The sequence below is a fragment of the Chelonia mydas genome, chromosome 3 (genome assembly GCF_015237465.2).
Source record: "Chelonia mydas isolate rCheMyd1 chromosome 3, rCheMyd1.pri.v2, whole genome shotgun sequence".
Taxonomy (NCBI): Eukaryota; Metazoa; Chordata; order Testudines; family Cheloniidae; genus Chelonia; species Chelonia mydas.
The window spans coordinates 201,487,224-201,500,968 of NC_057851.1; the positions used below are offsets into that span (position 1 = coordinate 201,487,224).

At 48.8% G+C, this 13,745-nt stretch overlaps 1 protein-coding gene across 1 annotated transcript in view; it reads right to left on the bottom strand.

Annotated features, from left to right (window-relative positions):
* Positions 1-712: 712 nt before the first annotated feature.
* The window catches only part of FBLN7 (fibulin 7), a 41,003-nt gene continuing 27,970 nt past the window's right edge, over positions 713-13,745 (bottom strand). Inside the window, exons 6-8 of the mRNA XM_007058939.4 lie at positions 13,417-13,554; positions 9,603-9,741; positions 713-8,211 (exon numbers count right to left, since the gene is read on the bottom strand). Of these exons, the coding sequence (XP_007059001.1) occupies positions 7,839-8,211; positions 9,603-9,741; positions 13,417-13,554 (650 nt within the window). The 3' untranslated portion in view covers positions 713-7,838. The remainder of the gene's footprint in view (positions 8,212-9,602; positions 9,742-13,416; positions 13,555-13,745) is intronic.

Genomic DNA, 13,745 nt, shown 5'->3' on the forward strand with positions numbered 1-13,745 from the left:
GTTGTTTTGGGTGCTGCTTGCAGAGCTCCCCTCGCTGTGAGGCTAAGGGCTTGTCTACACTTACAGCGCTGAGCATGCTCCCTTCGTGAGCTTGCTCCCTACGCCGACAGGAGAACTTCTCTCAGCATAGGGTCTCCGCCTCCCCAAGAGGCGGTAGCTATGGTGATGGGAGAAGCCCTCCCCTCGACACAGCGCTGTCTACACTGGGGGTTAGCTCGGTATAACCACATCGCGTAGGGGGCGGATTTTCCACCCCTGAGTGACGTAGTTATACTGACCTAGGTCTGTAGTGGAGACTAGTCTTAAGGCAGCTCAGAGATGCCTGGCATTACTGGCTGACTTACTCTGCAAATTGCTCTGGGTTTGGACGCAGGGCCTGGTGTTTCCTGGGAGCCTTGGTCATGCCCCTCATTTACATAAATATATCCAGTTTTCAGCTTCAGCCTTGTTCCTCAGGCAAATAAACAGGCCGATGGAAACACAGAGGGGCCCATGCTAAAGAAGAAGCCAATCAGAGTGAGTGACACCTTGGATATAGCTTGGTTATTCGGTCCTGTTTGCACAGTTTTACTCGTTGGATGATCTGGCCCAGGGTCTGAATGCCAATCACTGCAACCTTTCACAACTCCCCAAAGAGATTTAATATTCTCGTTCATGCTGCCACACGTGCCCTTTTGGGGAATAAATCTCAACCAAAATTTCCAAAAGGGGTGAAGTGTTTTATTCTTTTCTTGCAGCCAAAGACTACGTGATTGTTTAACCACACTAAGCAGGTGTATTAAAGAAGCATGCACAATATAGTGTTTTGTGGCGAACATCTGGACACACTGAAATTGAGAAACAGGTGCCTAACAATGGAAGCGGTGATAACTTGTAACTGCCCTGTGTATGTGTAAGTATCATATCTACATATGCAAACAATGCAGACATTTTGGAATCAGAATTGCTGCCTTCTACAACTGCATAAACAGAACTAAGAGCCTAGGCAGTGGTTTATCAAAAATAAAATATTCACATCTCACGTTCCCTTAGCTCAAGCCCTAAACACTATCAAGATATATTTTCCCAATTATGGATAAAATTCATAGTGACTACAAAGTATTTTTGTTCTAATAGTCTCATGGAGTTTTTCTTTAGGACTCACCTGTTAGGATAAAAAGAGCAGTTAATGCATTTTAAAAAAATGACCTAAATGATGCAGTGGTAGGAAATGTATATGGTGTAGATTAAAACAAGCTATGGTTGAATTGTTTTGTGTCTTTGCTAAATGGTCAACTAGTGTAATGGGTGTCAAGGGAAACGGTCACTATTGTTGACGCACTGGTGGAGATCTTTGATTCCTTAAGAAATCAGAATGCTATCAACAATGCAATTCAGAAGGCGACTTGGAGGATCAGAAAGCGAGGCATACATTGACTTTTCAATGAATTCCATCACCCATTTGGTTCATACGGGAGTGAGGTGGCTGATGATCTGGCCCCAAACTGGAAGACTGGAAAGTCAGGTTGGAGTGACAACAATTGAGAATATTGATTCCCTATCAAGGGAAATATTAGCTGAAATGGTCAAAAAATGAAAGATCCTACGATCGATATCAAAGCAACAGCTGATTCACATGGCTATACATTATGTACCCATGGTGTTGTGTGGAATGAACTTCCATCTCAAATGGTTCCTTGCAAGTCTTCTTCCTTCAGCAAGATTAAGTCTGTCATCAACTTTCCATCTCAGCAATTCTGAAGCTAAGAGGATGCTGAAGGTAAACTTCTGTGGCAAGGCAATTGCTGACGATCATAACCCCCCTTACCTAGGAGTCAGTCTCAGATTTACCTATCAACAACATGTGAAGCAGATAAGCCATAAAATGAAGATTTGCATCAATATCATCCAAAAGCTAGCAGGTTCTAGCTGGGGTTGTGATGCTCGAATGTGACAAATGAGGACGCCGGCTTGAGTTTATTCCGTGGCCAAGTAATGCGCACCTGTTTGGGGAAGGAGCTCACACATGGACCTCACCAATATCCAACTAAATGTGGTTAGAAGACATATAACAGGCACCCTGAAATCCATTCCACTGTGCTGGCTTCCAGTCTTCGCAAACATCCTTCCTCCAGCCATCTGGCAAGAGATGGCAATGTTGCACAAGTACAAGAAAGCTCTCACTAACCAAAAGCTCCCACTCCATGACAACCTGGTTCACACACCTCACACTCACTGTAAGTCTTGCTGTCCATTCAGGGCAGCTGGAGAAGCTTTTCTGTCATCCAGCTTCAACCCAGAAGACACCTGGTGGATACAGGCTCTGATGTAAACAACAAGCTCCTCATAGATGACCCCGCCATTGAACCGCCTGGTTCCTTCTCCATCGAAGACAGTGGATGACCATCAACCATATGAGGATGTCACATGGAAGATACGTGCACCTGGTGCACAAATGGAGAATCAACGATTCACCACAGTGTGAATGTGGAAACCTCCAAAGCATCAAACATATTGAGAAGAAGTGCCCCGTCTTTTCATTCCCAGGAGGTCTAGCAAAGGTGCACTCTGCATCTCCTGAAGCCCTCGAATGGATTTCTAATCTTTGTATTAACTTGTAAATGTTGCTATATCAGCTGAAAGAAGACAAGTCAGTATGGGAGGATTTAGGCTTCTTAAATCCCTCATAAATGGCATCTTCCAAGCTCATTTGTGGCTAACCTCATGCTCTACATCCTTCAACCTCAGCTCTTTAAACCTTCTGCAGAAGGGTACCTTCTTCTGCACATTGGACATGACCTCACCATTGCAGTCATCTTGTTCTTTGCTGGTGCAAGGCTGCAACTTGCCAGGATCGCCTCATTTGTGACAAAGCAACTCGGGAAATAACATCCGCTCTTGTGAGATTGCAAATAGGTCATACTGCAGGAATGAAAATCAACAGAGAAGGGACCAAGATATATCCGCTGTGCAAGCTGTGTCCGGAGCATGCTTTAACACTTTCCCACACTGTTCGATGTAATATTGCAAGGAAAGTGAAGCTTTTCAGATCAAACACCCTTCCAGAGGACCCCGTGTGAGTCTCCCAATTCATTCTCAAACTTCACGGCCTGATATGATCATTGCGGGACAAGATGATGACAACAACTGTCACTAGCCATTCTTACTAGAAACCATTTTAATTAACGCACACACTCTAAACAGTCAGAACTGTTTCCCCTGCCCAGTCTCTCTCTGGCCCTAGGATAAACAACCTCAGAACAATAATGATTTGAATGTTGTCACTTTATAAAGCTCAGGAATTCAATTTCCCAGTGGCTGAGCTACAAAGGACTGACTCTGAGCCACTGAAGTCTGGATCTGACGCTGCCGTCCTGTATAACTTACGACCATCTGCTCTAGGCTGCATTCTCTTCCTTATTGTCCCAGAGCTGAGAATGCTAAAGACGCTCCAGACCCCGCCCTGGATCAGCAGGAAGGAGATCAGATGCTGCAGACTGGCACTGGGCTTCAGGGTTTCTGGGGAGCCTTTTCATTCTGTCCTGTGGTTCCCTTGTCTGCCTGAATCTTTTTACAGTGTGAAGACTGGCCCGTTGCTCTGATGCAGCCCCCTTATGTATTGCTATGCGGGAGATGCTTGTGCTGCTGATCCCATTCCATTCCAGCACCTTCTGGCTTGCTCGTTTCATTCATTTTCATGTTCCTGGCAGTAGCAGCCCATGGGCCTCTGCGCATGGGCGTCTCTGCCCCGGCCTGACCCTGATCCAAATTCTGGTTGAAACATTGACCTCAATTCTCCTCCCCAGTTTTTTTCTGAAGCTGTCACTTGTTTCTCCTCCCCCCACCTAGCTTCTGATGGCCATCCTAGTGCTCCAGCTATGGCTGCGGGCATTGGCCATCCCTGTCCTAGAGCTGCTCTAGGCTGCTCACGTGGGTGCACAGTTTAAATCTCCCAGTCCCCCAAGGGAGGGCCAACCAGGTCACTTCTGTCATGGACTAGGTCTCAAAATCAAGCCCAAGGCCACTCTCAAACCCAGAGCTGTATGGACTGCTGCTTAGCCAGGAGGGATCTCTCTATATGCAGGTTCTCCTATTGGCACCCAGCAATCTGAGCGCCTCTTGGTTTTATTTCCTTTGAGTGACTGGAAAAGCTGTGCCAGGATATTGAGGGGAAGCAGCCAAAAGAAGCAGCATGTTTATGAAATCCAATTTAGCCACAGGGCATTTGTTCGCCCCGTCCGGCCGACAGTACTTACAACTGAGTAGCTCTGGGGAACTGGTCTTTTACTGAAAGGCGGGCGAGGGGTTCGGCTGCATTTGATTGGTTAAGCTCACATGCCCTGGCCAGCAGGGTCACACTGAGCGCTGATAGGAAACATGTTTATCTTCTTCTTTCTCCCTCATTCATTGCCCAGCACAGAGCTGAGAGACAGGGGCCTTCTGACCACCAGTGGGAACCAGGATGGGACACGTACAGTAAATTAAGAACATTTCGGAGAGCTCATCTGTGACCTCCATATCCAGCAACGCTGATTGCCGGGGGGGGGGGGGGGGGGGGGGGGGGAGGGGAAGCAGCGTTGTTTTGTCTCTGCAGTTTCATTTACTTGACAAGTCAATGAACTCCCTCTAATGCCACAGAATTGGTTTGAAGATGTGACACAACTCAGTTCTTGAAGGGGAAGTGCGTAGAGCACTGGATTGGGACTCAGGAGATAATCAGCCACTGGCCTGCTGGGTGATCTTGGGGAAGCCCCTTCATCTCTCCATGACTCAGTTTCCCCATCTGTAAAATGGGAGTAAAGCACTTTGAGATCCACTGATGAAAAGTACTATGAAAACTGGGTATTATGATTGCCCACAAGGCGTTGTAGAGGGCCAGGCTGTGCTTTACTGCTCAAGGGGTGTGAAAGGTCAATCAGGGGCTGAGGCACCAGGGGCTCCCTCATACCCCTGCACAGCAACAGGGCACCAGTGTGTTCTCTGGTTCCCGGCCTCTCTGTGCTGGAGCGCTCCTGGAGCCCCCAGGGGAAGTGCATGTCTGCCCCATTGGCTGCAGATATCTGTGCTTGAACGGACAGGAGAGAGCCTGTCGTCTGTCTCCGGGGTGGTTGCATCCGGCTGTAACACAGCTGCACAGGGCTAAGCCTGAGAGATGTTATCGGACTGGTAGAAAGCCTACAAAGCAACGTCCCAAGTGCATGTGTATTTAGATTAAACAACAACGTGGATTTCAAACTCCAGATGTAAATTGCTTCAGGATTACGCAAAGATAATGGGCCAGAGCCTTAGCTGGTGCAGGCGAGCGTCTCAATGGAGCTACCTCCCATCTACACTGGTGAAGAATCTGGCCCAATATTGGTACCACTTGCCAGGGAAAAGAAATGCCCAGGGTCCAATACTAACCACGCCCCTACAGGGTTATTTGTGGGGCTGTGCACCAGGGATCTGATCCAAAGCCCACTGAACCCAAGGGCAAGATTCCCATTGCCCTCAGTGGTGTTAGCTCAGGCCCCACTTGGGGGAATGTCTGTGGGTTCGAGTCACCCATGAATGTGCAGAGGGGGTTTCCTTGGGGAATTGCCGTCAGCACGAGTAGGTGGTGTGTGTCAGACCCTCCTATGTAGACATGTGAGCATGGCCTCTAGTCTCCTTCCTCTGTCTGATGATACTGTAGCATAAAAGGAAGGAGTATGAACCTCTCACCACAGGGTGCGGGTGCTGGAAAGAAACAGACACATTTCGTCTTGTTGATGAAGGAAGCTTGAGAAGCAGCCATTGGAGTAACGTGCTGAGGTACCCAGGTGATGAGAGCAGGCTTAAAAAATGAACAAACCAACAAAAAACCCAAATCCTTAGCTGGATGGCAGCTGAATGCACACCACATTCTGCTGCCAGCTCCACTGTTTATCAACCCACTGAGCCAAATTCTTCCCAGGATTAACGCCATTGATTTACCCCCCGGGGCGAATTTGACCTATGTGCTTCTCTAGGGCTGCAGGAGTGAAACTGGGAGCAGAATGTGTCCCAAGCACTGTAAGATAGCACCCGCTATTCTGCATTCCAAATGCAAGACGTGGGGTGATGTCACAAAACCGGCCATTTTCATTGTCTGATGTGAGCGCAGGGGGAAAAAAAAGTCTAAAAAGAGGTGGTTTGGGTCTAAATTGTGAGCTCAGTACACATCTGGAGTAACTCCACTGAAATCAATGGAACTATGCTGATTCACACCAGCTCAGGATCTGGCCCGTAGAATTTAATACAGAATCATCTCCTTCCAATAGTTTTTAGAACCATCCAAGAGAATTCTATAGCAGGGCTCCATTAAAAGGGGGTGGGGATTGGGGGTTCCATCAAACTCTATGGGAGAGATCAAAATTTAAAAACCCTAGCATCTATTACAATTCAAAGGGTATTTTCATAAGAGGAATTTGAACCTTAATTGGTTTCTCATAAATATATATTTTAACAAATACTCTTACTCTGAAATGTTTCTTTAAGAAGGCAAATAGCTCATGACAGAGAGTAGAACAGACCTTGACTTTTTATATTTTTTTTAAAGGACAAATGGTATCTCCATGCTATCTGTGCTGGGTGTTTTCTGTTAATAAAGCCACAAATACCTTAGCCCTTTCGGGGAGGGAGTCAAGGTACTATTACCTACTGACTGTAATCTGTAATTGTAGCATGTTGGGCTATTGATGTGGATTATTTTGGTGCCATGTTACACTGTGCCAAACATGAGACTTGGATTCTAACTCTGGTTATGTTATCAGTGAAAGCAATTGGCCGTCTTAGTCTACTCCCCTGGAGGTCCAGCCACACCCCAGAACTCCCACACATTGTTGTGCAATTCAGAACTCAAGGAACTTCATCCCGCACCGCTGCACTGACGGCAGCTTCCCACCCTGATTTGAATGGGAGCACGATCATGCCCTTGGTAGACTGCACTCAGTAGCAACACACAGAACTAGACCGACAGGAGAACTGGAGCCACTCGCCCGGAGCTGTCTTGCAGAGAATCTTACAGCGCTGGGTACCAAGCCCAGCCTGTGCTGTTGTCTCTTTGTGCTTGTGTACGCTCCTATTCAGCAAACTGATTCAACTGACTTTTCTAAAAAATGTTCGTGGCCTTAGTTAATTGACATCTACAGACTTCAACCCTTTATTGGGGCAAATGCTTCGGGAGGCCTTTTTAAGGGGACTGGATGAGGACAAAGGAGTTATAAGCAACATCCCTTTGTTCAAAGATGTCACACTAGCCCGGTTTTCAATTGGTGGGGAGGTGTCACTGATGGCTGCGGGGCGCGCGGCCGGCTGCTAGTCTGACGGCAGGGCAGGGCGGCTTTCTGGGCAGGCACAGCTGCTGGAGTGCATATGATGTCATTCACACTTCACTGGCTGCTTTCCATGTCCGTGAGTGTAAAACCAGCCAGGAGACGGAGCGGACAAATCAACCTGAAATCTGATGGAAGGATATTTACTCTATGGAGGTTTATATAGGCTATAATCTGGATTTCATTGCTACATCTCTGTTACTGTGATTAGGGTTCCTGGAGGCATGTGCTACAGAAGATGTTGAGAAGCAAAGTCAGAAGTGTCCAGAGTAAAAACTTCCCAAGAACAAGTGAGTCTGAGATTATTGCAAGCCCCATCCTGGCATTGCCAGAGTAATGTGGTTTGTCTTGTCTCTCAGCACTGGGCTTTTAAGGTCCTGTTTTGTAGAACTGTTGCAGTGCCGTGGCCTTTCATCATTTCGAAAGGAAGGAATTTCGTTCGAGTCAGTGCTGAAAGAAAGCGAGAGATGAACAGGAACAGTCCTTGCGGCTGTTTATTTGCTGACTTGCAGAAATTGTGTCTCTTTAAAACTCATAGGGAGACACGAAGACTGTGATCTTGGAGACATGCTTCGCCTGGAAGGTGCGATCCAGATATTCAGACATGTCCACCTCCACCTCGATGGTCTGGGGTCCTTTCAGGCTTTGCACAAGGATCAGTTCTCCTGTCTGACGGTCGGAGCGCTGCATCACGAAATGCCCTCGGTTGTTGCCCCCAATAATCCCGAAGCGCAGGCTGTCAGGCCCAGGCCGGCCTGGGGCGGAGGCAGTTGCCATGCGGAAGAGAGGGGTGGGGGTTATTAGGTTGGAAGGCAGAGGGAGATAATGGAAGGAGATGGACTTTGGGGCATGATGGCACAATCTGCTGTCCATTGGGCAGGGGTTGCGTTCACATTGGCTAGCAATGAAAGAAAGGACAAGGGTTAAGGCAATCCTGGAAGCAGGAAGAGCCTGTGCACTTACGTTGTTGCGATTGGGCCGTTGTGTTCTGTTCTGTTTCTGATGCGCCATTAATGATCATGGGAAGACCTGTCACGTTTATTGCCCACCCATTTCCTAAAGCACCTTCCGCAAAGTAGCCTGGTGATAAAGCAGCGCTCACATACGAACCCCCCAAGCCACAGGAGACTCACGGCCCTAGTGATCTGAGGCAGCACCTTCATGGCTTGGATTCCTGAATAGTAACAGACCAGGGGCCAAATTCTGTTCTTAGTTACACCAGTGTAAGTATATGGGATCTCCACTGAAGTCAATGAAATGAGTTTGGATTTATACCTCTGTAACAGACAGAAACTGGCCCGCCAGCCACTGAACTAGGGCCCCCCAACCTAGAAGCACGAGCCTCTCCGGGTATGTCTACACGAGAGGCGGGAGCCAGCCTCCCAGCCTGGGGAGGCAGATTGTACTAGTGGGGCTTGGGCTAGCTGTGTGGACATTGCGGCACCAGCAGAGGCTCAGGCTAGCGACCTGCGCTTAGGCCCCCCCATCCTGCCTGCTGGGTCTGAGCTCCAGGGAGTAGCCAAGGCTTGCACCAGTGCCGCGATAGCCATGCTGCTATTCTGAGTGCACCAGCTTGAGCGGAGCTAGCAGGAGTCTGTCTCCCCAGGCGGGAGGCCCCTTCCCAGCTGCAGCTTAGACAGACCTGAAGAGAGCTGGAGCTAGAACGCCAGGCTCTGTAGCTGGGGCTGTAGCAGCCATCCGGTGTGGCTCAGACACGGCAGGGGCCATGAAACCCATGTTGGCCAGTGGGTCACACACAGATCTCTCAGTCACGCCTGGAGGAGACCAAGGCGTTAAGAAGGGCTGGGTATTGCCGCTGAGATCTGGAAGCTGAGGGTGGAATCCAGGGAAATCAATGGGAATTTTGCCATTGACATCAGCAGGGCCAAGATTTCACCTGGAGAATGGTATTTAACCCTATATTCATCAATGATACGGCCCGAAGGGGCCATTGTGAGTGACCATCTAGTTGTCTTCTTGTCTAGCACAGGCCATAGGACCTCCCTGAATGAATTCCTGTTTGAACTAGTGCACCCCTCTGCAAGGTGCTCCCCAATTTTGGATTTAGCCAAACGAAGAATTGAACTAACTTCCAGCCCAACAACCTGGGAAGGGAGTTTTTCTCCTCAGAGGAGCCCTGTCCCCGGTGGTGACAGTGATCTCCCCAAAGCAGGCCTGTTTTAACACTGTCGTTCAAAAAGGTAAATACCCCATCGAGCTTTTCAGCCATGGGCTGTTTTCTCTGGCATTGCCAGGGGGTCGATTCTCTTGCAGTCCCCTACTACTCACAATGGCGATGTTTTCACATAGCTGGCATTGCCGCTGGGCCGAGGGCACTCGGCGCTGACGCACTGGAAGCCTCCTCCTGTGTTAATGCACGTCATGCCCCTGGTGCAGTTGTGCTGGGACAGGCTGCACTCGTCTATATCTGCAAAACAGCGAGATTCGAACAGAAAGCGCCAGAGGAAACCACTCGAAGTGCAGAAAAGTGACCATCGGTTGGCACTGAGGGCCTGACATGGCCGCCGACCTTCAGCGACTCCTATAAAACACGCTCCCTTTTACGAAGAGAAAGAAGGGGTCATTTTTTAGAGTAGATTTGCCCTTGGAAGACTTCCCGCAGCGCGCGACTCCGCCTTGTTTGCGTGGTCAGAGACATTCCAACTCCCCTCGTTAGATCTGCCTCATTAGAAACAATTGTAACGAACGTTAAATGTTGTTTTACTGAGCTGGAAGGGTTAACACTGATTTACTCCATTATCACTCACTCTTGTCCACCTACATTTCATCTCGTTACTGGGGAGATTTGAGTTTTTGGCTCAGAGGCTGCTCTTGTCTCCTTTTAGCCTATTACCATCAGAACAGCTTCTAAAGTGGTTAAATGGTTAAATATAAGGAAGAAAACGTGATAGTAGCAATTTTCACCTGATCCCTCTTCCTCTCTTTACCTTGCAGTCAGCACCTTCTAAATACACATCCCCCGTCTCCAGCAAAGTGAGTTTAAAAAGAAAATCTAATGAAAATCGTTCAGACTTGATGGAAACACTAGCATTCTCCATCTCTTCCTTTCTTCTGTCCTTCTGGCACATCATGGGATGCTTTTTGTACTATAACCTCTGTCCGTAGATAGGTTAAGCCTTGCTAGCCCAGGAAAATCAAAGAAAGGTCTAAACTAGAGCAGAAAAATGAAAATCTATTTTTGCGACAAATTTCAAAATTACAGAGTGGTTTGAAACTGACCTATTTTTGTTTTTTTTTAAAAAAATATGGATAGAATATTTTAATTGAAAATCTTACCAAAGCAGTATGAAAAATTGTATGTTTTCAGTAACTGCTCCTCCCCCCCCCCCCAAAAAAAAATTAAAAGGCACTAAATTTTTCACAATAAACCACCACGTTTTGACGAAACTGATGCTTTTTCAGAATGAATTTTTGAAAAAAGGCTATTCTTTGAGGAAACTCTGTTCACCCAAACAATTTCAACCAGGTCGAGTCAAATCTTTTAAAATAACCAGCCATGTTTTTCTCCTGTGAATTCAAACTGGAACAGGTGCAGAGAAGGGCTACGTGGATGATCAGGGGAATGGAGGGCCTATTTTATGAGAGGAGGCAGGAAGAACGTAGCCAAGCAAAATGGAATCTGAGAGGGGATCTGATCACTCTCGCTATAAGCACATCCCGGGGGTAAATACCAGGGAGGGTGAGGAGCAATTTAAGCTAAAGGAAAATGTTGGCACAAGAACAAATGGGGATAAACTGGCCATGAACAAATATAGGCTGGAAATTGGAAGGAGGGTTTATAGCCCAGTGTAGACAGTGCTAGGTTGATTGAAGAATCCTTCTTTCAACCTAGCTACCTCCTCTCGGGCAGGTGGGTTAACTATGCTGAGGGGGGAACCCTTCCCGTCGGCACCAGCAGCGTCTACACTACAGGGTTTCAAGTGGAGCGAAGCCCTTTCACTTGACCTGCCAACGGCTGTGAAAACCGGAGGCTGCCTTCCTTCGCTAGCTAGTGAACTCCAGCGAGTGACACACCTTTTGTCCCAGTGAAGACGGGGCCACACAGATACATTAACAGCCAGAGGCTAAATAATGTGCTTCCTAAAAAGCATACTGGCCCAGCTCTCAACTCTGCGCCATTCCATTCACACAAAGGGAGTCGACACGGCCCTCAACTCCCATGTGGGAGAGTCCCCAGCTGGAGAAGAGCCAGCCAACAGTCAGCTGCTGGGCCACTGCCCTGGAGCCCTGGAAGAGGGATGACAGTGGGAGGAAGGTGTTGCTGGAGCCCAGCCTAATGGTTCCTTCCTTCCCTTCCCTGCCGCACTGGATAGCTCTTTGGCTGTGTCTACCCTACCGGCCTCTCGACGTAAGTTACGCTACTCCAGCTACCAGAATAGCAGCCGTGTTAGTCGGTATCTGCAAAAAAACAGGAGTACTTGTGGCCCCTTAGAGACTAACAAATTTATTTGAGCCTAAGCTTTTCCACTGCATGCATCCGATGAAGTGAGCTGTAGCTCACGAAAGCTTATGCTCAAATAAATTTGTTAGTCTCTAAGGGGCCACAAGTACTCCTATTCTTTTTACTCCAGGTACGTGAATAACGTAACTGGAGTCAACGTGGCTTAGGTCAGCTCACAGCGGCATCTTCACTGCGCTGCATCGAAGGGAGACGCTCTCCCCACGATTTCCCTTACTCCTCTCATTCTGATGGAGTCCTGGAGTCGACCGGAGAGCGCTCTGCCGTCGATTTCACGGGTCTTCTTCATTAGACCCGCTAAATCGACCCCCAGTCCCCTGGCATCAATTGCAGCAGCACCATAATGAAGACAAGCCCTTTGTCAGGGCACAGAATCCAGCAGTGACCATTCACCACTATTGCTGACCCCTGAGCATAGGCGCTGACTTCCTCTCGACCTGCGGGGTGCTCGACCCCCCACTCCGCCCCAGGCCTGCCCCCACTTCACCCTTTCCCCCAAAGTCCCACCCCTGCCACGCCTCGTCCTGCCTCACCCTGCCTCTTCCCGCCCCCTTCCCCGAACGCGCCCGGTTCCCGCTCCTCCCCCTCCCTCCCAGCACCTCCTGTACACCGCAGAACAGCTGGTCCTGGCAGGCGCTGGGAGGGAGGGGCAGGAGTTAACCGGGGGAGCTACCGGCAGATGGGAGGCGCTGGTGGGGGAGGAGGGCAGCTTGGCTGCCGGTGGGTGCTAAGCACCCACTTGTCTTTTTCCATGGATGCTCTGGCCCTGGAGCACCCACAGAGTCGGTGCTTAGGCCCCGGAGCACTGAAAAATCATGAGCCAGACCACAAAAATACTCCTTTGAGCTTGGTTTCTTTTTATGACCCTCCTGGGTTTTGAGCTATTAGAATCACGCTTCCCTCGCTTTTCTCCACAGCAAGGAGGGCCAGACCCTGACTTCTGTGTAAAGAGCAGCGGGGATTCTCACCAAGCCACCTGATGCCTGGAGCTGGGGCTTTCAGAAAAACGCCTAATATTGCAAGACTCATGATAAAATCGGGAGAGCTGGAAGCACCGAGGCCTTGACTCAACAAAGCACAGTTTGAGTGGGGAAAATCCCACTGCCACTCCCTTTTACCTCTCTCCCCCACTTTTTTTCCATTGGGAAAGGGTAGAAAAAGGTAAAAAATGGAAGCAAAAAGGATGTTTTTGACCAGCTTTATTAAAGACACACCTTCCACAGGATTCAGGAATGCGTCCATTTTGACGAAATTCCACCTGGTTTCCTGGCAGCTCACCTGCTGGCTCCTCACCAGTCGGCCTTGGAGGCTGAAGCCCCAGCTCCCAGGCTCACTGATCCTTGGCAGCCTGGAATTACCACTCTCCACCCAGCTCTAACAATGGATACAGGCAGGGTAAAATCCTGGAGTCAACTACACCATGTGAAGACTTCAGCCCAGTGAAGTCAATGGGAGTCTTCCTATCTATAAAATCTCTGCACACGTTCGGCTGGACCCAGCAGGTCTTTGAGACAGGAAGTTACACATGAAATCAGAAAATAATACAGCTTCTGCAAACGTACTTTTGTTTCCTGCAGCAGGCCATGGACTGCCATGCCTAGCTATCCGAGAGCGCTGGCTCACCTTCACAGCTTTTCCCGTCTCCGAGGAGCTTGTATCCACTGGGGCAGGAGCAGCGGTAAGAGCCAGGAACGTTGACACAGGCGTGCATGCACAGACGAGGGGCTCCCTCCAGCTTGTAAACCTCACACTCATTTACATCTGCAGAGGAAACACACTGTCCCATACAACGCAGACCCTGAACAAAAGGGTCCATCCCAGCAAAGAATTCCTGCTGACAATCATTTTGCTCTTTGCCAGGACAAGAGCACCCGGGAATAGCAGCAAACTGCTTGTTTCCTCCCAAGAGTGGCCAGGAGTGGACCACCATGGAGAACCTAGTGAAACTGCAA